The sequence below is a fragment of the Grampus griseus genome, assembly GCF_964374135.1.
Source record: "Grampus griseus genome assembly, chromosome: 8".
Lineage (NCBI taxonomy): Eukaryota > Metazoa > Chordata > Mammalia > Artiodactyla > Delphinidae > Grampus > Grampus griseus.
In genome coordinates, this window is record NC_139002.1 from 30,270,033 (window position 1) to 30,293,132 (window position 23,100).

At 36.9% G+C, this 23,100-nt stretch overlaps 1 protein-coding gene across 2 annotated transcripts in view; it reads right to left on the reverse strand.

Moving 5' to 3' along the window:
• The window catches only part of DYNC2H1 (dynein cytoplasmic 2 heavy chain 1), a gene marked incomplete at its 5' end in the record, with an annotated part of 370,982 nt that overhangs the window by 166,849 nt on the left and 181,033 nt on the right, over positions 1-23,100 (reverse strand). For both annotated transcript variants that reach the window (XM_082660860.1, XM_082660861.1), the window contains 3 exons: positions 538-615; positions 1,412-1,462; positions 3,468-3,533. In XM_082660860.1, coding sequence (XP_082516986.1) covers positions 538-615; positions 1,412-1,462; positions 3,468-3,533 — 195 coding nt within the window. The remainder of the gene's footprint in view (positions 1-537; positions 616-1,411; positions 1,463-3,467; positions 3,534-23,100) is intronic.

Here is a 23,100-nt window from a genome sequence, read left to right on the forward strand (position 1 = left end):
ACAGGCTCCAGACACACAGGCTCAGCGGCCATGGCTCATGGACCCAGCCGCTCCACGGCATGTGGGATCTTCCCGGACCGGGGCACGAACCCGTGTCCCCTGCATCGGCAGGCAGACTCTCAACCACTGCGCCACCAGGGAAGCCCCATCATTATAATTTTTAGGTTAACACAGTTAAGATTCTTTTCCAAGTGTAACCTCTCAGTAGATCAATTGTTCAAACAATTTTAACTGTATCATGTTGATTATTATTAAGTTTGCCATTAGGAGTTCATGAAATAGTTCAGAGGTCCTGCCCAATAATCCAGAAATCTCTTCAAATTCACACTATTTTTCATAATTATTGATTTTTTGCATTCTATTAAAATTGTTTAAAGGACTAATCAGAATAATTCTTGGATATTCTTTTACCCAGGGATTTTACATCATTTTCACAAAAATATCAACACTGAGTATGAATAAGTAGCACATAAAAATATAAACAGAAATAACTCAAATACTAAAAAAAATAAATCTCTCATAGTAGAAGAGGAATACCTTTAATGTTGCCACTGCCCAGCTTCTTTCCTGATCAATCCAAGACGGAAGTTGATCACGTATTCTTTGTTGAGAGTCCTTTTTAATAAGAGCAATTATTTTCTTTAGTATATCTGGTAAAACTCAGACTTCAAAAAAATTAAAAATTGACCAGCTAATTTTATGAACACTATTTTGAAAAAAACTCATTCTATGTATTCTTTAATTTTTATCTATTTTACAAGTCAATATGGTAAAATTCTACATAACGTCAGGTACTGGTAAACATTTAGACAAATGTTGCATTCATTTTCATAGGGCTTAATCTTTTGTAAAACTTCAGAAAAACTCAAATGTAATAAGAAACTTCCATAGAATTATATTATTTTTAATTATATTTTGCATGTCAGATATAATCTAGGTTTCGCATTACAGTTTGGATAGGTTGCTTTGAAGAATAATATTATCCATTACATGTTTAAATAGAAAATTACTAGAGAAAAAGCTAAATTTGAATAAAGTTGTCAAAAGTTAAATGAAGTAATTTTTAACTTTACTTGTATAAGAAAATTTTCCTAGTTATGTTACGAGGTTTGATCTTCTTCAAATTACAAAAGTGTTCTTGGAACCAAATATATATACACTGAAAAAAAGAAACCATATTAATTTCTTATATTTAATTAATATTCTCAGAATAATACATGTCCTCAAGGACAAAAAAACACATATAGGTCCATTTTCTATTAGGGCAATAGAGGCAAAGATATAGTCCTCTAATTAAAATATAATTTCAACAGTAATTTAAAACTTCTCTCAAGGAAATTATATTTCATGAAATCAAAGCCAGAGTTATTTTCACTAAGAGTGAAATAATAATTTTGTTATTCTAACTTACAGCTTTCCGCAACATGTCTCCAACAACCACACCTGTAAATGTATCCCATTCCTATTAAATAAAAATATGAGAAACACAAAAAATATTCTAACCATTTAACAAATCTTTTTAAATTTCCCCATAAGACAGCTTACAATTTAGCTTTCTAAAAACATGGAAAAAAATAAAACTCCTTTCATACCTTCCCACTCTACGACATTAACATAAGAATGAGTTCATGTACCATACCAACATAAAACATTAAAACAAAATCTACTAGAATAATTTTAAGACAAAAATAGAACTACAGGGCTTCCCTGGTGGCGCAGTGGTTGAGAGTCCGCCTGCTGATGCAGGGGACACGGGTTCATTCCCCAGTCCAGGAAGATCCCACATGCCGTGGAGCGGCTGGGCCCGTGAGCCGTGGCCACTGAGCCTGCGCGTCCGGAGCCTGTGCTCCGCAATGTGAGAGGCCACAACAGTGAGAGGCCCGCGTACCGCAAAAAAAAAAAAAAAAAAAAAAAATAGAACTACATTATACATGTGAGTCTCAACATCTAAAAATTTAAATGTCTTATTCAATTAGCATTTGTCACTACCTTTAATTTTTCCTATCATATACTACTCCTCACTAATAGATAAGCAGTAAGATGCATACAAAGTTAAAAAATTGTGTATATTGGGAAAAATAGAGAAAAGTACTACCATTAACTTATCTTTTCCAACATATTGGGAGAAGACTGCCATTACTCCTTTTTTTTAAAAAAACCCATGGAATCAAAATTGATCAAGTGTTACAGAATCTAGAGCTCTTAGAAAATCTACGTCTTCACTCTGGGTTACCCATTCAGATAATTATAGGCACTACCATATTATTTGTTACACATTGGCCAGCAAATAAAGCCAGGACATATTAAAATTTGAGAGCCATATGGAAAAATTACCAAAGCAACATACTTCCTGCCTCCACCCACTCTGACCACTCATTCTTCCTACTGAAGTTATACAGTCACAAATAAATAAAATACAAATTATCAGTACTACTTTATGCAACTCAAATAAAACTGTTCTCCTTCCCAATGATAATTTATTTATACTCCAGGAGGGAAAACTAGGGAAAATTAAGTCTTATACAGCAGAACATACTGAGCATGGTGAAAAACATACAGGAGGAGGGAAAGGCATCAAAGTAAATAGTGTAAATAAAAAGAGTCAAGTTAAATTTGGAAGAAACTATACAAGTCAGCCAGAGCATGTGGAGTTAGAGAAAAAGAGAAAACAGTCACATGGAATGGTATGCCTTCTTTTAACTATTCAAATGAGGGGAACCCAGAGCATAGTTACAATCTGACCATAGAGAGTTAAAGGTTACTAGGTCAAAGTGCACTGTCCATATATACTATTTGCTGCCACCCTGGCTACTGAATGCTCACTTTAATGATAATGGCATAATAATGAGAAAAATCACTTACAAATAATTTTTTTAATATTAGAAGCAGGTCAGAGATGGATTACTTAGTTCTATCTTGAAGGAAATTCTTTTCAAGTTTGAGAGGGGGTTATATGGTAGACCAGAAATGAAGTCACAGACAAAAAAAGATAAATTATACATTAAAATATTAACATAAACCTACAGGCTCAAAGAAGGCTTCTGAGAACTGCCCACCCTCTTGCTTCATCTGCTGACTCTGAGCAAGTCAGTGGAGGTAATAAATAATGTAGTGGCATACCCATATTGTTTAACTTTTTTATATTCATCAGTTCCACTGCTTAGACGAGGGAAATAAGAAGGCTGACTCTTCTGGTGCCCTGGAAAAGTGGACTTGTGTTCAGAAAAATCTAGGTAGCATGGTAAGTTAGAGTTCTTTCCCTGCCTTACCATTGCTTCAGAATACTGGGCTCACCCAAACGAGAGTAGAACTGTAAATCAGCATCTTACACTAAACTTCTAACTGAGTAAAAAATAGATTGACATGTAATTTCTAGCCTTAAGTAACTTCTAATCTAACCATAAGTCCGCCCATTACCAGATTTCTATGCAACTTTTTAAATAATTTTCTCCTTTCCTTCCACTTACATTTTCTTGAAAAAGTTCAGGATGCATGCCTCGAACGAAATGCAAAGCGAACATCAACTGATCAGCCTGAAAAAGAATAACAGATGTTATCTTGCTTTTTCTAAATTTGTGTTTTTGGAAAAGCATAGTCCTTAAATTTTGGTTCACAAAATCTGTATTCTGTCATCTAATAATCTACTTTTATCATCTACATATGACAACTCTTCTAAGCTGGGGATGAGAGTACAGAGAGAGTGCTAACACTTTTAGAGATAGTGCTAAGGATTAATCAGTATGTACATCTCATTAAAAAAAAAACAGATTTAACTAGCTGAAATATGATTGTGAGGTTTAGATTAGTCATTACTAACCAGATCAACCTTTTGGATTAGTAATCTTCGATTTGTCAGTATGTTATATTCTCCTGAATACTCTGTATGCCCCTAAATCAAGAAACTTCACTTCTAGAAATTTATGCAGGGGATCAAAAATGTACTCCTAGAGAAGAAATAAGCATATTCATTGCAAGGTTTTTAAAATGTTTATTTATTTATTTGGCTGTGCCAGGTCTTAGTCACAGCACATGGGATCTTCACTGTGGCACGTGGGATCTTCAGCGTAGCATGCGAGATCTTCGTTGCATCATGCGGGGTCTTTGGTTGTGGCATGAGGACTCTTAGTTGCGGCATGTGAACTCTTAGTTGCGGCATGCATGTAGGATCTAGTTCCCTGCCCAGGGATCAAACCCAGGCCCCCTACATTGGGAGCATGGAGCCTTAACCACTGGACCAGCAGGGAAGTCCCGCAAGGCTTTTTATAATGGAGGGAAAACTGAAATAAATGTTCAAAAGTCTATCATGAATAACAGTCAAATCAAAGTGTATAGCATAGCTCATATTGTTTATTTAAACAAATATGTTTATATAAACAGATATGGATATATATCTGCAAAAGAAATTAGAAATAGATATCAAAATTTTTATCAGTGATTTATTTTTGAGATTACAGGTTATTTTTATTTCATTATTTTTTCTTAGGTGTATTTTGCAAACTTTCTAAAATAAGCTTATATCATTTCCGTAAAAAAAAAAAAAACAGCAACCAGTTTACTAACAAAACCATCTGCTCAAGCACCATCTTTCCTACCAAGTTCTAATTCAAACTTTATTTAGCTTTTCCCATATTGTAAATAATACTTTATTCGTATAATATTATATCTGTGCATGCTTATAAACCTACAGATAAATATAAGGATATTACAATACAATACATGCAAAAGATATGCTCAACAAAAAAAGATCCTCCTGTAAATACTACCAGCAAGTGATCTCTTTGCCTGCAAGAAAACCACCCCTCTGTTGGAAAAATCCAGTGTCTTGAATAATACAATACAAAATAATAATTTATTTTATAAAAGTATATATTGGGGGCTTCCCTGGTGGCGCAGTAGTTGAGAGTCCGCCTGCCGACGCAGGGGACACGGCTTCGTGCCCCCGTCCGGGAAGATCCCACATGCCGTGGAGCGGCTGGGCCTGTGAGCCATGGCTGCTGAGCCTGCGCGAACAGAGCGTGTGCTCCGCAACGGGAGAGGCCACAACAGTGAGAGGGGCCCACGTACCACAAAAAAAAAAAAAAAAAAAAAAGTATATATTGGGTATGTTTGTGTGTGTATATATACATATAAATATATATATATATATAGCAAGTACTCAATAAATATGTATTAAGTGAATAACTAAAAAACAAACATATGTTCACAACTACAACATAGTCAATGACTGAAAATAAAGCATAAAAACTGGCAGCAGATGGCCATCACTCAGGTATGAGAAAAACAGTTACAACCAACTACAGTGTATATAAAATAGCTACCATGTGGCTTAAAATATATAAAAAGCAAGGCATATCATTGGGAGAGATGTGTAATATTCTTTGGAATTAGAAGGTTAGAATTCAGGTTTGGCTGGAGACTTTGTTGGTGGTCCAATGGTTAAGAATCTGTCTTGCAATGCACTGGACACCGGTTCAGTCCCTGGTCGGGGAACTAAGATCCCACATGCCGCGAGGCAACTAAGCCCGCGTGCCACAACTACTGAGCCCACATACTCTGGAGCCCGTGCATCACAACTAGAGAGAAGCCTGTGCACTGCACTGAAGAGCCCACTCTCCGCAATGAAAGATCCTGCATGCCACAATTAAGACCCAACGCATCCAAAAAATAAATAAGTAAATATAAAAAAAGAGAATATTAAAAAAAGGAATTCAGGTTTGGGATTGAACAGTAGCTAGCTGTATAAGGCAGTAAGTTGCTTATTTTACACACTAACAAATATTGTAAATGATTATAATAGCATCCCTCAGCTAAGGTAAAGAAATAATGATTAAGATAAACAAGACAATAAATGTATTACTTTGAAGGCTTTATCACTTAATAATACAGTTAATTCTTTTTTACACACATATAATGCACACTTTTAATACATTTTATACATTTATTTAGCCATTTCTTTCTTTGCACTAAGGAAGAGTAATGTAGTCTCTAGTGTTAGTGGAGAGAAGAGAAGGCTCTACAACTCTCTGAGCTCCAGATTATCCACTGGAGTCAATGAACTATTTTATTGATTATTACTGAGCCAAGCTCTAAAATGTTGGCACATTTTATGTAGTCAATAAATGGGTAATGGTGGTCATCCTTTTCTTTGTTTTCTAGTCACAGAAGACATCCTGACCTTAGGGATAAGCCTATAATCAAGTTGGCCCAATCTCAATATATCGTGCCACAGATAATGGTACAAGGGATGCCATATGACCTAAGCCAGGCAAACCAGGATCATCTTCTATGATTTTCCAACTGGGAGATGGCAGAAGAAAGCTGTTTATGGTAGCTGTCTGGTTGCCTAGCTGTACCAATGAATTCCTTTAGCCATAAGAATTTAACAATGATTTTATAATGAGGAACAATGATAATTCAAGAATAAACATAAAATTATAGTTTACTGAGAGACAGAGGACACATTCCCAATTACCCTGAGGTAAAATCAAGAATGAACTAATTAAGCTTAAGGATTATCTGAATATTTGTTTCAAAAAAAACCTGTCAATAACCAGAGTTTAGAAAACATTTTGGACCTATAATATCCTTGATATTCCGAGCTTATGAGTTGGAAAATTTGGGTGTTTTAAGTTCAATTTATTTCAGTATGCTTGGGTTCTGTTACAAAATAATTTAATATCAAGAGAACATAATAAACAAAATTTCAGCTGATTATCTACATAATTAACTAGCTGAATGAAGAAAAACAGTAAGAGACAGTAGACCACTGGATGGTATATGTCAGCCACATATTCCATACCATGCCATCACACACACATCATACTCTAGTAAAAATTCAAAAAGAGTGAGACTATTAGAGAAGGATTAATACAATATGAGAGAATCTTAAAGTCAACTTTATACCTGATAAGAAGTTCACATTTCCAAACGTAATGGTTTGTTTTAACCACATTCTATTACCAAGACGTATTTGGCATCATGCAAAATGGGTTTGAATTCTAGCTCCAACACCCACTACATCTGAGTAACCTAGAGAAAGGTTAAAGCTCTAAATCTCGGCTTCTTCCTTTATATAATAGAATTGTTGTGGGAATTAAGTAACAATGTGTTAAAGCACTTAGTGCCTAGAACACTGTAAGTCTTAAAAGGCGACAGATAGTAACTATCTGCTTTACAGTAAAAAGATATAGTACGTAATATTGGAAAGGAAATTTATTTCAAAAATATTCCATAAATCCCACAAATCTCAGAGACTAAGAAGCAGTAGAAACTATAATTCATTCATTTTTTCTACCCTATAATATTCATTGCTTTCAAATATGTTTAATGAAAAGTCTAAGTAGATGTTACCATATGAAGAAAAATCTTGTTTTAATCTCAAAGAAGTTGATATAGGATAGAACTTAGGCACTCACACTTGTGCTTGAAGCTAAATCATACATTTTAAAAAAGAATTCCATGCACATTTACCTATACTTCCAGAAACTCTAAAGGGTTAGATACAATACTAAAAGTTTCACAGTTATCAAAGCAGAAGAAAATTATCTAAATTACCAAGATTCATTTTAATAACCACAGTTTATAAAATTTCTAAACACCCAACCAGAGAACTTCCATGTTTTTATTATAAGAAAACACATTTTGATAGGAAAAATACCATAATTCAAATTAAATGAGATGTAAGATAAATACAATCATGAGATGCTATAATTATTTTATTTGTAAAACATAATATTCATCTGAATTTTAATCAATCAACTAGCAAATTCATTTGAAGAAAGAGGCAAGGTGAGCTGCATAGGAATAAAGCTTAGAAGGACTTTGCATGAAAAACTTCTGTTTATACATAACCAGACATTCTTCCTATACCATTTCAAATCTTTTAGACAATACTTCCATAAGGGGAAACAATAAGAATCATATGATCTCACAACATTTTCTTTAACCCGTTTCTGTACTCGTCCAATATAGTTGGAAATTATTTAATACGCTAACAAATTCTATTATTTTGTATCTATTTGAAACAATAAACTGTGATGAAGAAATGATATGTAAAGGTACTAACTTGTACATAGGTTTACTATAATCATCATAAGTTTGGGGAAACCAAATGTGCTACTTATCCTATCATTGTCTAAGGTACTTACGTTACTGAAATAAACACTTTTGAACTCATGAATAAAAAGAATGATATAGCTAATAATCTAAACTGAAAGTACTAGACAATTTTCCCCATTTGGTTTAGTTCATTAAAAGTCTAAATTTTCTGATATAAAACAAGTCAATCATTTTTCTGTTCCAGGTCAAGATGCTTTCAGTTCAATGTGATGTGAATACTAATAATTCTCTCTCTATTTCAAGAGTCTATTGTTGTCATACTGCTCTCACTAACACAACAGCAAAACCAGCATTAGAGAAGCTCTGGCAGTCAGTTTAACGTAACGCTGACTGCTAAAAACCGAAAACCTTTCACTAAAATATAAAATTGGTTCCATCCTAAGTAAGGTTAGAGTGCTAAATCTTGAGAAATGCACCTCAGTTTTACAATTAATGTGCTTTCTGAATTTTTATTCACCACTGAAACTCTATGGAATGCTGAATTCAAGATGAATAGATTTAATATCACTCCTATAGAAATACAAATTTTACAAAACAGATATTCCATTATCAATTAAAAACATGTCTTAAGAGACCTTCAAGATGGCAGAGGAGTAAGATGTGGAAATCACCTTCCTCCACACAAATACATCAGAAATAAAACTATATGTGGAACAACTCCTACAGAACACCTACTGAATGCTGGCAGAAGACCTCAGACTTCCCAAAAGTCAAAAAACTCCCCATGTACCTGCGTAAGGCAAAAGAAAAAAAAAAAAAAAAACAGAGACAAAAACAATAGGGACAGGACCTGCACCTCTGGGAAGGAGCTGTGAAGGAGGAAAAGTTTCCACACACTACAAAGCCCCTTCACTGGCAGAGACAGGGGGGGTGCTGGTGGGGAAGCTTTGGAGCCATGCAGCAATAAGGGTGCAGAGGGCAAAGCGGAAAGATTCCCGCACAGGGGATCGGTGCCGACCAGAACTCACCAGGCTGAGAGGTTTGTCTGCTCACCCGCTGGGACGAGTCGGGGCTGGGAGCTGAGGCTCGGGCTTCGGAGGTCAGATCCCAGGGAGAGGACTGGGGTTGTCTGCGTGAACACAGCCTGAATGGGGCTAGTGCACCACAGCTAGCCAGGAGGGTGTCCAAGAAAAAGTATGGACCTGCCTAAGAGGCAAGAGACCATTGTTTCGGGGTGCGTGAAGAGAAGGGATTCAGAGCACCGCCTAAACAAGCTCCAGAGATGTGCAAAAGCCACGGCTATCAGCGTGGACACCACAGACAGGCATGAAATGCAAACGCTGCTGCTGCACCCACCAAGAAACCTGTGTGCAAGCACAGGTCACTATCCACACCTCCTCTCCCCAGAGCCTGTGCAGCCCACCACTGCCAGGGTCACGTGATGCAGGGACAACATCCCCAGGAGAACAAACGGCGGGCCTCAGGCTGTTGCAACGTCATGCTTTATATTTGTTTAGTATTTAGAGTTTATTATCATTGGTAGATTTGTTTATTGATTTGGTTGCTCTCTTCCTTTTTATATATATATATATATTTTTTTTTCCTTTTCCTCTTTTTGTGAGTGTATATGTACATGCTTCTTTGTGTGACTTTTGCCTGTATAGCTTTGCTTTTACCATTTGTCCTAGGGTTCTGTCTGTCCATTTTTTTTTTTATTTTTTTATTTTTTGGCATAGCTTTTAGCACTTGTTCTGATTGGTAGAATTGTTTTTGGTTTGGTTGCTCTTTTCTTTCTTTCTTTCTTTTTTTCCTTTTTTCTCTCTTTTTTTTTTTTTACAACTTTTTAACTTTTTTAATAATTATATTTTATTCTAATAACTTTATGCTATTTTATTATTTTATATTTTCTTTCTTTCTTTCTTTTTTTCTCCCTTTTCTTCTGAGCCATGTGACTGACAGGGTATTGGTGCTCCAGCCGGGTGTCAGGCCTGTGCCTCTGAGGTGGGAGAGCCGAGTTCAAGACACTGGTCTACCAGAGACCTCCTGGCTCCATGTAATATCAAACGGCAAAAGTTCTCCCAGAGATCACCATCTCAACGACCAGCAACCTACAGTGCTTGACACCTACACCAAACAACTAGCAAGACAGGAATACAACCCCACCCATTAGCAGAAAGCTGCCTAAAATCATAAAAAGGTCACAGACATGCCAAAACACACCACCAGATGCGGTTTTGCCCAGCAGAAAGACAAGATCCAGTCTCATCCACCGAACACAGGCACTAGTCTCCTCCACCAGGAAGCCTACACAACCCACTGAACCAACCTTAGCCACTGGAGGAAGACACCAAAAACAACAGGAACTACGAACCTGCAGCCTGCGAAAAGGAGACCCCAAACACAGTAAGTTAAGCAAAATGCGAAGACAGAGAAACACATAGCAGGTGAAAGAGCAAGGTAAAATCCCACTAGACCAAACAGATGAAGAAGAAATAGGCCTGAAAAAGAATTCAGAGTAATGATAGTAAAGATGATCCAGAATCTTGGAAATAGAAGGAAGAAAATACAAGAAACATTTAACAAGGACCTAGAAGAACTAAAGAACAACAAACAATGATGAACAACACAATAAATGAAATTAAAAATTCTCTAGAATAGATCAATAGCAGAATTACTGAGGCAGAAGAACGGATAAGTGACCTGGAAGATAAAATAGTGGAAATAACTACCATAGAGCAGAATAAAGAATAAAGAAAAAAGAATGAAAAGAATTGAGGACAGTCTTAGAGACCTACAGGACAATATTAATTGCACCCGCATTTGAATTACTGGGGTCGCAAAGAAGAAAAAGAGAAAAAGAAAGGGACTGAGAAAATATTTGAAGTGATTATAGTTGAAAATTTCCCTAATATGGGATAGGAAAAGGTCAAGTTCAGGAAGCACAGAGAGTCCCATACAGGAAAAATACAAGGAGAAATACACCAAGACACATATTAATCAAACTATCAAAAATTAAACACAAAGAAAAAATATTAAAAGCAGCAAGGGAAAAACAAGAAATAACATACAAGGGAATCTCCATAAGGTTAACAGCTGATACTTCAGCAAAAACTCTGCAAGTCAAAAGGGAGTAGCAAGACATTTTTAAAGCAATGAAAGGGAAGAACTTACAAATGAGACTACTCTACACAGCAAGGATCTCATTCAGATTCGATGGAGAAATTAAAACCTCTACAGACAAGCAAAAGCTAAGAGAACACAGCATCACCAAAACAGCTTTAAAACAAATGCTAAAGGAAATTCTCTAGGCAGGGAACACAAGAGAAGAAAAAGAACTACAATGGCACACCCAAAACAATTAAGAAAATGGTAACAGGAACATACATATCAATAACTACCTTAAATGTAAAAGGATTAAATGCTCCAACCAAAAGACACAGACTGGCTGAATGGAAACAAAAACAAGACCCGCATATGTGCTGTCTACAAGAGACCCACTTCAGACCTACGGACACAAACATACTGAAAGTGACGGGATGAAAAAAGATATTCCATGCAAATGCAAATCAAAAGAAAGCTGGAGTAGCAATTCTCATATCAGATAAAATAGACTTTAAAATAATGACTATTACAAGAGACAAAGAAGGACACTACATAATTATCAAGGGATCAATCTAAGAAAAAGATATAACAACTGTAAATATTTATGCATCCAACATAGGAGCACCTCAATACATGAGGCAAATGGTAACAGCTATAAAAGGGAAAATCCCCAGAGGAGGGGACTTTAACACACTGCTATCGCCAATGGACAGATCATCCAAAATGAAATTAAATAAGGAAACAAAAGCTTTAAATGATACACTAAACAAGATGGACTTAATTGGTATTTATAGGACATTCCATCTAAAACAACAGAATACACTTTCTTCTCAAGTGCTCATGGAACATTCTCCAAGATAGATGATATCTTGGGTCACAAATCAAGCCTTGATAAATTTAAGAAAATTGAAATAGTATCAAGTATCTTTTCTGACCACAACGCTATGAGACTAGATATCAATTACAGAAAAAATCTGTAAAAAATACAAACACATGGAGGCTAAACAATACACTACTTAATAACCAAGAGATCACTAAAGAAATCAAAGAGGAAATTTAAAAAATACCTAGAAACAAATGACAATGAAAGCACAACCACCCAAAACCTGTGGGATGAAGCAAAAGCAGTTCTAAGAGGGAAGATTATAGCAATACAATCCTACCTCAAGAAACAAGAAACATCTCAAATAAACAACATAACCTTACATCTAAAGCAATTAGAGAAAGAAGAAAAAAAAACTCCACAGAAGTAAAGAAATCATAAAGATCAGATCAGAAATAATAATAAACAGAAACAAAGGAAACAATAGCAAAGATCAATAACACTAAAAGCTTGCTCTTTGAGAAGATAAACAAAATTGATAAACCATTAGACAGACTCATCAAGAAAAAAGGGGGTAGACTCAAATCAACAGAATTAGACATGAAAAAGGAGAAGTAACAACTGACACGGCAGAAACACAGAGGATCATGACAGATTACTACAAGCAACTATATGCCAATATAATGGAAAACCTGGAAGAAATGGACAAATTCTTAGAAAAGCACAACCTTCCAAGACTGAACCAGGAAGAAACAGAAAATATAAACAGACCATTCACAAGCACTGAAATTGAGACTGTGAAAAAGAATCTTCCAGCAAACAAAAGCCCAGGACCAGATAGCTTCACAGGCGAATTCTATCAAACATTTAGAGAAGAGGTAAAACCTATCCTTCTCAAACTCCTCCAAAATATAGCAGATGGAGGAACACTCCCAAACTCATTCTACAAGGCCACCATCACCCTGACACCAAAACTAGACGAAGATGTCACAAAGAAAGAAAACTACAGGCCAATATCACTGATGAACATAGATGCAAAAATCCTCAACAAAATATTAGCAAACAGAATCCAACAGCACATTAAATGGATCATACACCATGATCAAGTGGGGTTTATCCCAGAAATGAAAGGAGTCTTCAATATACACAAATCAATGTGATAAACCATACTAACAAACTGAAGGAGAAAAAACGATATGATCATCTCAATAGATGCAGAGTAAGCTTTCAACAAAATTCAACAGCCATTTACGATAAAAACTCTCTAGAAAGTAGGCAGAGTGGGAACTTACCTCAACATAATAAAGGCCATATATGACAAACCCACAGCCAACATCATTCTCAATGGTGAAAAACTGAAACCATTACCACTAAGATCAGGAACAAGACAAGGTTGTCGACTCTCAGCACTATTATTCAACACAGTTTTGGAAGTTTTAGCCACAGCGATCAGAGAAGAAAAAGAAATAAAATGAATCCAATTTGGAAAAAAGAAGAAGTAAAACTGTCACTGTTTGCAGATGACATGATACTATATAGAGAATTCTAAAGATGCTACGAGAAAACTACTAGAGCTAATCAACAAATTTAGCAAAGTAGCAGGATACAAAGTTAATGCACAGATATCTCTTGTATTCCTATACACTAATGATGAAAAATCTGAAACTGAAATCAAGAAAACACTCCCATTTGCCACTACAACAGAAAAAATAAAATACCTAGGAATAAACCTACCTAAGGAGACAAAAGACCTGTATGCAGAAAACTATAAGACACTGATGAAAGAAATTAAAGATGATACAAACAGATGGAGAGATATAACATGTTCTTGGATTGGAAGAATCAATATTGTGAAAATGACTCTACTACCCAAAGCAATCTATAGATTCAATGCAATCCCTATCAAACTACCAATGGCATTATTCACAGAACTAGAACAAAAGGTTTCACAATTTGTATGGAAACACGAAAGACCCCGAATAGCCGAAGCAATCTTGAGAAAGAAAAACCAAGCTGGAGGAATCAGGCTCCCTGTCTTTAGACTATAGTACAAAGCTACAGCAATCAAGACAGTATGGTAGTGGCACAAAAACAGAAATATAGATCAATGGAACAGGATAGAAAGCCCAGAGATAAACCCACGCACATATAGTCACCGTATCTTTGATAAAGGTAAGAATATACAATGGAGAAAAGACAGCCTCTTCAATACATGGTGCTGGGAAAACTGGACAGCTACATGTAAAAGAATGAAACTAGAACACTCCCTAACACCATACACAAAAATAAACTCAAAATGGATTAGAGATCTAAATATAAGGCCAGACACTATAAAACTCTTAGAGGAAACCTTCGGCAGAACACTGTATGAAATAAATCACAGCAAGATCCTTTATGACCCACCTCCTAGAGAAATGGAAATAAAAACAAAAATAAACAAATCGGACCTAATGAACCTGAAAAGCTTTTGTAACAGCAAAGGAAACCATAAACAAGATGAAAAGACAACCCTCAGAATGGGAGAAAATATTTGCAAATGAAGCAACTGACAAAGGATTAACCTCCAAAATTTACAAGCAGCTCATGCAGCTTAATATAAAAACAAAACAAAAAAAAACAATCCAAAAATGGTCAGAAGACCTAAATAGACATTTCTCCAAAGAAGATATACAGACTGCCAACAAACACATGAAAGAATGCTCAACATCATTAATCATTAGAGAAATGCAAATCAAAACTACAATGAGATATCATCTCACACCAGTCAGAATGGCCATCATCAAAAAATCTAGAAGCAATAAATGCTGGAGAGGGTGTGGAGAAAAGGAACACTCTTGCACTGCTGGTGGGAATGTGAACTGGTACAGGCACTATGGAGAACAGTATGGAGGTTCCTTAAAAAACTACAAATAGAACTACCATATGACCCAGCAATCCTACTACTGGGCATATACCCTGAGAAAACCATAATTCAATAAGAGTCATGTACCAAAATGTTCATTGCAGCTCTATTTACAATAGCCTGGAGATGGAAACAACCTAAGCGTCCATCATCGGATGAATGGATAAAGAAGATGTGGCACGTATATACAATGGACTATTACTCAGCCATAAAAAGAAACGAAATTGAGCTATTTGTAATGAGGTGGATGGACCTAGAGTCTGTCATACAGAGTGAAGTAAGTCAGAAAGAGAAAGAGAAATACCGTATGCTAACACATATATATGGAATTTTAGAAAAAAAAAATGTCATGAAGAACCTAGGGGTAAGACAGGAATAAAGGCACAGACCTACTAGAGAATGGACTTGAGGAAATGGGAAGGCGGAAAGTTAAGCTGTGACAAAGCGAGAGAGTGGCATGGACATATATACGCTATCAAACATAAAATAGACAGCTAGTGGGAAGCAGCCGCATAGCACAGGGAGATCAGCTCGGTGCTTTGTGACCACCTAGAGGGGTGGGATAGGGAGAGTGAGAGGGAGGGAGACGCAAGAGGGAGGAGATATGGGAACACATGTATAACTGATTCACTTTGTTATAAAGCAGAAACTAACACACCATTCTAAAGCAATTATACTCCAATAAAGATGTAAAAAAAAAAAAAAACACACATTATCTCTGTTAGTTACGGCAAGTAGTGTTAGCCGCTGTAACAAATCCTAAATCTTAGTGGCTTTAGACAATAAAACTTTCTCTCTCCCTCACACACACACAAAAAAAAAAAAGAGTCATGTACCGCAATGTTCATTGCAGCTCTATTTACAATAGCCAGGAGATGGAAGCAGCCTATGTGTCCATAGACAGATGCATGGATAATGAAGATGTGGCCATATAGACAATGGAATATTACTTAGCCATAAAAAGAAACGAAATTGAGTTACTTGTAGTGAGATGGATGGACCTATAATCTGTCATATAGAGTGAAGTAAGTCAGAGAAAAACAAATACCATATGCTAACACATATATATGGAATCTAAAAAAAAAAAAATGTTTCTGAAGAGCCTAGGGGCAGGACAGAAATAAAGATGCAGGCATAGAGAATGGACTTAAGGACACGGGCAAGGGGAAGCGTAAGCTGGGATGAAGTGAGAGAGTGGCATGGACTCTTATATACTACCAGATGTGAAACAGATACGTAGTGGGAAGCAGCCACATAGCACAGGGAGATCAGCTCGGTGCTTTGTGACCACCTGGGGTGGGGGATAGGGAGGGTGAGAGGGAGATGCAAGAGGAGGAGATATGGGGATATATGTATATGTATAGCTGATTCATTTTGTTATAAAACAGAAACTAACACACCATTGTAAAACAATTCTACTCCAATAAAGATGTTAAAAGAAAACAAAAAGTCTTAAGAATTATAAACTATAGCATTTTTAAAAAATAATTTCAACTTTTCACAATAGAAAAGTATTACTCAAGATAGGCAATGAAAAATTCCAGTTGGGATGGTAAGCCTACAACCCCTCTCCTAGTGCAGGAAAGTGCTGGCTTTAGCCTACCTTAAATATACTTTTAAAAGGTAAAGTGACATAAAAGAAGTAACCCTCTGGGATTATCAGTCATTTTAAACATTTACTTTATTATATTTTCAAACTTTTCTGCGAAAAAGAAGTAATGCTCACTAAACTTCACTGATACTGTACATTAAATCATCTTGGTACTGAAATGCTTACCATATCCTTCTCTAATTACATTATTAAAATATGACAAAAGGATTTAAATCTCATCAGTAAGTATAATGTATCACTGAAAATAAAATAAGAACATATAATTTATTCACTAGAAAATAAAAAAGATTAAAGCTACATTCAGACTTGCTAAGTCTGGTGGCAGGGTGGTACAGGTGCTGCCGCTCTCTACCTCCTCAACTGCCCTTTTATTGTTTCAAACTCCCTCCTAGGGATAGATAGTAAAGCATGAACTGCAGTCAGAAGCAGCTGTACCAGGAGCCCCCTTACTCCCTTGGTAACAGCAGCAGCAGCAATCAAGTAATAAAAATGCAATTCCACGTTTAAACTGTACCCCCTTGCTGTCACCACTCCAACCACCACACAGGCACAGAACATCCTGGGGCCGTCCCTCAGGCTTGGGCCCCTTGGTCCACTGGAGCAATGCTTCTGGCATAGGTGGGAGAAACAGAGTGGGCAGAGCACAAAAATTCAAAGTATACAGATTACTGTAAAGCAAGTTTATGAGCACAGACTTTAGGACCAGCCTTGCTGGGAATGAAATTCCATTTCATTTGTCTCTGGCTCTGAGATGAATCACTAAACGAATGAGGATGGCAGAGTCTCTAGGAAAAGCCCTTCTCCACAGGAATGAAGAGAGAAGAGAGACACAAGGGCCAACTCCTAAGAGAGCACTGTGGATTCCTGAACTTGGCGGGGCGGGAGGGGGGCAAAGAGTTTCAGGGAGGAAGGGGGACAGAATGGGCACTTTAAATCACACATTGACAACATGCATGAACTTTGAAAACATTATGCTAAGTGAATAAGCAGAGGACAAACACTTATATGACTCCACTTATATGAGGTACCAAGAGTAGTCAGATTCATAGAGACAGAAATCAGAATGGTGGTTCCCAGGGGATGGGGGGGATGAGGGATGGGCAATTATTTATTGGGTAGGGAGTTCCAGTTTAAGATAAAAAATGAACAATGCAAATTAAGTAATATAGAGATCAAAAAATAAATCAATGATTAAAAAAGAAAATATTAAAACATTAATTAACATAGACTTATTCTAAAAGCAAAACTTATTCTTTAAAGTGCAAAGAAAATAGACAAATATGACAAATAGACAAATATGGCAAGTAAGGGGGAAGGTAAAAATAAAAAACCTTAATAAAAGTAAGTAGAAAAAAGAAAAATAAGATATTTATAAACTACAAAATTAAAAACAGTGATAAAATCCAGAGTTGACAAGGATGCAAAGAAGATACCTTAATTACTCTGTGTGTAGGAATAATAACTGGTAATAAAAACCTTTTAGAAGGCAATTTGATAATGCCAAAAAAAATTTCATAAGTTTATATCCTTGGATCAGCCATTATACTTCCATTAAGAAATATAGAGTTCTGGTTCAAGACAATGACACAGGAAGATCCCAAACTCACTTCCTCCTATAGACACACCAAGTCTACAGCTAAAGAAGGAACAATTTCCTCTGAGAAATACCTACAGGCTGGCTGAACAATTACCACACACTGGGCAAAAGAGAAGAAAACCACATCAAAGCGGGTGGGAGAGGCTGGGATACAGTCTTGCCATAAAACCCACCCCTGGAACAGTGACCCAAAGTTAGGAGGAAACTCAAAAGCCAGACCTCTGCTTGAGGAATGAAGGGTTTGACCCCATACTAGGCACCCCAACTTTAAAGACCTGCACCTGAGTAACAAGCTCCCAAAATATCTAGCTTTGCAAATCAACTGGGCTCACAACAACGATATCCACAAGAGTGTATTCTTCTGAGAAACAGCTCAAAAAGGGCTCCTATGCTGGGACTCACCTGCCCCAGGGCAGCCGATGGAGCTCAGACTTTAAGTGTAAGAGCTTCACTTGGGTAGATTAAAGCATTGGCCTGAGAGGCAGGCATCTAATCTAATACACATGTCTAAGAACTTGCTGGAACACTCTCTGGGTACATAGACTAGCGGACACCATCTTTGCACTCTCCGTCTGCTAGCCAACAGGTGCCATCATTGTTTTTTCCTTTTCTAGTGGGTGCCATCTTTCCGCACATGCTCTGCCTCACTCCAGGCATCAGGCACCATATTTGCACTCTCCCTCAGCCTTGCTCTAGCCAGTGGGTGCCACCTTTCTTATTTTTTTTTCTTTTTCTGGTGGGTGCCATCTTTATGTTCCCCCTCTGCCTCCCTACAGCCAGCAGGCAACATGTTCTCACTCTCTCTCTGCCATGCTCCAGGGCACCAGTATCTCTCAGAAGTGAGCTTTATATATTTTTGGAGCCCTGATTTTTGTAGCTACAGCCAAGGGGCCATCCCTTGATCATATGGCTCTGGAGGCCAAGGGAGCTTGCATTCCTGGGTCCCATGGGACTCTAACAATTGGAGAGACAGTTCTTGGCAGGCTACTATCTCCAAGGTTCTGCACAGACAACATAATGACACACCCCCACATCTTTCTGTGAAAGAAGCCTATTTGCTTGTACTGGAGCTTTGGCCTGAGAGGCAGGCTTCAGGTTTGGCGCATACCTAGGGGCCTATGGAACTCCTCTCAGGGATCATAGGTCAGTGAATGCCGTCTTTGCCCTCTCCTTCTGCCTTACTATAGCTTGCCAGTATCTCCTAGTAAAGAGCTTATACACGTATCTAGAGCCTCCGTTTATGCAACTGCCAATCAGGAGACACCACCAGATCACCTGGCTCAAATGGCCAGTAGGGATTATACTTGCAGTCCCATAGGACTGTATATATTTTCATACTTTAAAATTTGCTCCCTGAGCATCTGGCTTCAAAGCATCCTGAATCTACTGCTGACTGATAAACTTCCTCCATATGATGCTGACAGGTCATGAGACACCCTCAAGCTACAGGGAGATAATAAGAATATAATAGGCTGCTTGAACAATCACAAAGGTTTAAGAGACAGCCAAGAGTTAGGGTAGGGTTGAATGATAAGGTTCAACCACCAGGACACTGGTCTAGCAGCACCATTTTGGAGTCCTCCCTCCAGCCTACTAATGTCAGGGGCTTACCCACCCATCAGTGGGCTAGCACCAGAGCCAGAAACTCCAGACCCACAGCCAGCCAATCCAGGAACCAGCTCTGTACACCAGCAGATCGATACCAACCCCAGCCTCCCCAGCCCCCCAGCCCTGCAGCCCCAGCCCCTCCCACCAGTGGGGTGGCAAGAGCTCCAGCCTCCCCAGGACCTGCAGCCAGCCAGCCCAGAACCTGGTCCTGCCCATCAGCAGGCCAGCACCAGCCCCAGGATCCTCAGGCTATGTGACCAGCCATGCTGGGACATGGCCCCATACACCAGGGCCTGGCAGTCAATACATGAAGTAGGGCCTGGTAGCCACCTAGAACAGGGACCAGTGCTGCTGACTAGTATGACCACAGTACCTGGCCCCGCCATAATAGAAGGGTCCATGCAGCCCACATAGGGGGCAACCTTAGAGCATATAGCTCTGGTAAGCAGAAGGGGGTATGCTGCTAAGCTCCATAAGACATCTCCCACATAAACCATTCTCCAAGATTGGAAAACATACTTGACTTAGAGTTCATAGAAATAAAAAGAGAATTCAGCAAAATGAGGAGACAGAGGAGTATGTTTGAAACAAAGGAAAAAGACAAAGCCCCAGAAGAAGAACTAAGTAAAGTGGAGATAAGCAATCTACCCAATAGAGTGTTCAAGTTAATGATCATGAAGATGCTCAACAAACTCAGGAGATGAATGGATGGACATAGAGAAAAAGTTAACAAAGAGTGAAAAAATATAAAGATGAACTAAACAGAGCTGAAGAATACAATAACTGACATAAAAAATATATGAGAAAGCAATCAAAACAGATTAGATAATAAAATGAAATGAATCAGTAAACTGGAAGACAGAGTAGTGGAAATCACCCAAGCTGAAGAGAAAGAAAAGAAAAAGGAATTTAAAAATTTTAGAATAGTTTAAAAGACCTCAAGGACAACATCAAGCATACTAACATTCACTTTATAGGGGGTCTCACAAGGAGAAGAGAGAGAGAAAGAGGCAAAGAACTTATTTGAAGAAATAATAGCTGATAATGTCCCTAACCTGAAAAGGAAAAAGACATCCAAGTCCAGAAATCACAGAGTCCCAAACAAGATGAAACCAAAGAGGTCTAAACAAAGACACATTACTAAAAAGTGGTAAAAATTAAAGATAAAGAAAGAATCTTAAGAGCAGCAAGAGAAAAGCAATTAGTTATACACAAGGGAACTTTCATAAGACAATGAGCTGACTTTTCAGCAGAAACGTTGCAGGGTACACAAAACAAAAAGATACAAAATATGATGTCAAAAACAGTAAACAAACAAACAAACAAACAAAAAACAGTAAACATTGGGGGAAGGTGAGTAAAAACACAGGATTGTTAGCATGCATTCAAACTTAAGAGAGCATCAACTTAAACCTTAAACTAACACACACACACACACAAATAGGTTTTTATATATGAATCTCATGGTAACCACAAACTAAAAATCTATAAGAGATACATAAAAAAAAAAAGAATCCAAACATAAAATTAAATACAGTCATCAAATCACAAGGGAAGAGGGCAAAATAAGATGACAGAAACAAAAATGAACTATAAAAATAACCAGAAAACAATTATTAAAATGGCAATAAGTACATACCTACCAATAATTACTTTAAATGTAAATAGACTAAATGCTCCAATCAAAAGATACAGAGTGGCTGAATGAATAAAAAATCAAGAGTCATATATATGCTGCCTATAAGAGACTCACTTAAGAACTAAAGACAAACACAGACTAAAGTGAGCGGATGGAAAAATCAACTCCATGAAAATGAAAATGAAAAGAAAGCGGAGCTTTCTTTAAAACAGAATTTAACAGACTTTAAAATAAAGACTGTAACAAGAGACATAAAAAGACATTACATAATGATAAAGGGATCAATCCAACGAGCAGACATAACAACTGTAAATTGTTATTTAAAAATGGACAAATCACGTGAATAGACATTTTTCCAAAGAAGACAAACAAATGACCAACAGACACATGAAAGGATGTTAAACATCACTAATCATCAAGGAAATGCAAATTAAAACTGCAAAGAGATATCACCTCACGTCTGTCCAGAATGGCTATAATCAAAAAGACAACAAATAACAAGGGTTAACAAGGATGTGGAGAAAAGGGAACCCTTGTGCGCTGTTGGTGGGATTGTAAATTAGTACAGCCACTATGTAAAACAGTATGGAGGTTCTTCAAAAAACGTAAAAATAGAACTGCCATATGATCTAGCAATTGCACTTTTGGGGTATTTTTCAAAAGAAATGAACAAAAACACTAATTTGAAAAGATGTATGCTCCCCTATGTTCACTGCAGCATTATTTACAATAGCCAAGATATGGACGCATCCTAAGTGTCCATCCAAAGATGAATGGATAAAGAAGATGTGGTGTGTGTGTGTGTGTGTGTGTGTGTGTATACACAATGCAATATTACTTGCCCATAAAAAAGTAATGAAATCTTGCCATTTGTGACAACATGGACGGACCTAGAGAGTATTATGCTAAGTGAAATAAATTAGACAGAGAAAGACAAATACCCCATATGATTTTACTTTTATGTAGAATCTAAAAAACAAAACAAACATAACAAGACAGAAACAGATTCATAGATACAGAGAACAAACTGGTGGTTGCCTGAGGAGAGAGAGTTGGGAGATGAGCGAAATTGATGAGGAAGATTAAGAGGTACAAACTTCCAGTTATAAAATAGGTTATGGGGGTGTAATGTACAGCATAGGGAATATAGTCAATAATATTGTAATAACTTTGTATAGTGACAGATGGTTACTAGACTTATCATGTAATATATAAAAATATCAAATCACTATGCTGTGCACCTGAAACTAATATAATATTCTAAATCAATTATACTTCAATAAAAAAAGAGGGGAAAAAAGACATGAATGCAAGACTTGAAAGCATAAAACTCCTAGAAAAGAAAGTCACTGCTTACTTACTCGTACATGTACATAAAGGTGAAGGAACTGAACAGGTTGTTCACTGAACTGCAGTCATTCATAACAACAAACAATATAGAAATAATCTAATATCCACCAGTAGAGTACTAGCATATAATTATATTATGGAATGCTACACAACCACTCAAAATAATAAGGTTAACATATTTATACTTATGTAAAGATCTTCAGGACCTATTGCCACAAAAGAGTTGTTACAGAAGAAACTATAATGTAAGGAAAAATTTTAAAACTGTATCTATATATTTGTACATATGAATATAAAGAGAGAAGAAACAGATTATAAGGAACATATCAAACCTTGAACTGGTTTACTCTAATGAAGGACTAAGAGTTAGAGGAGAGGATGAAATGAATGTTTAAAGTTTTCTTCTATA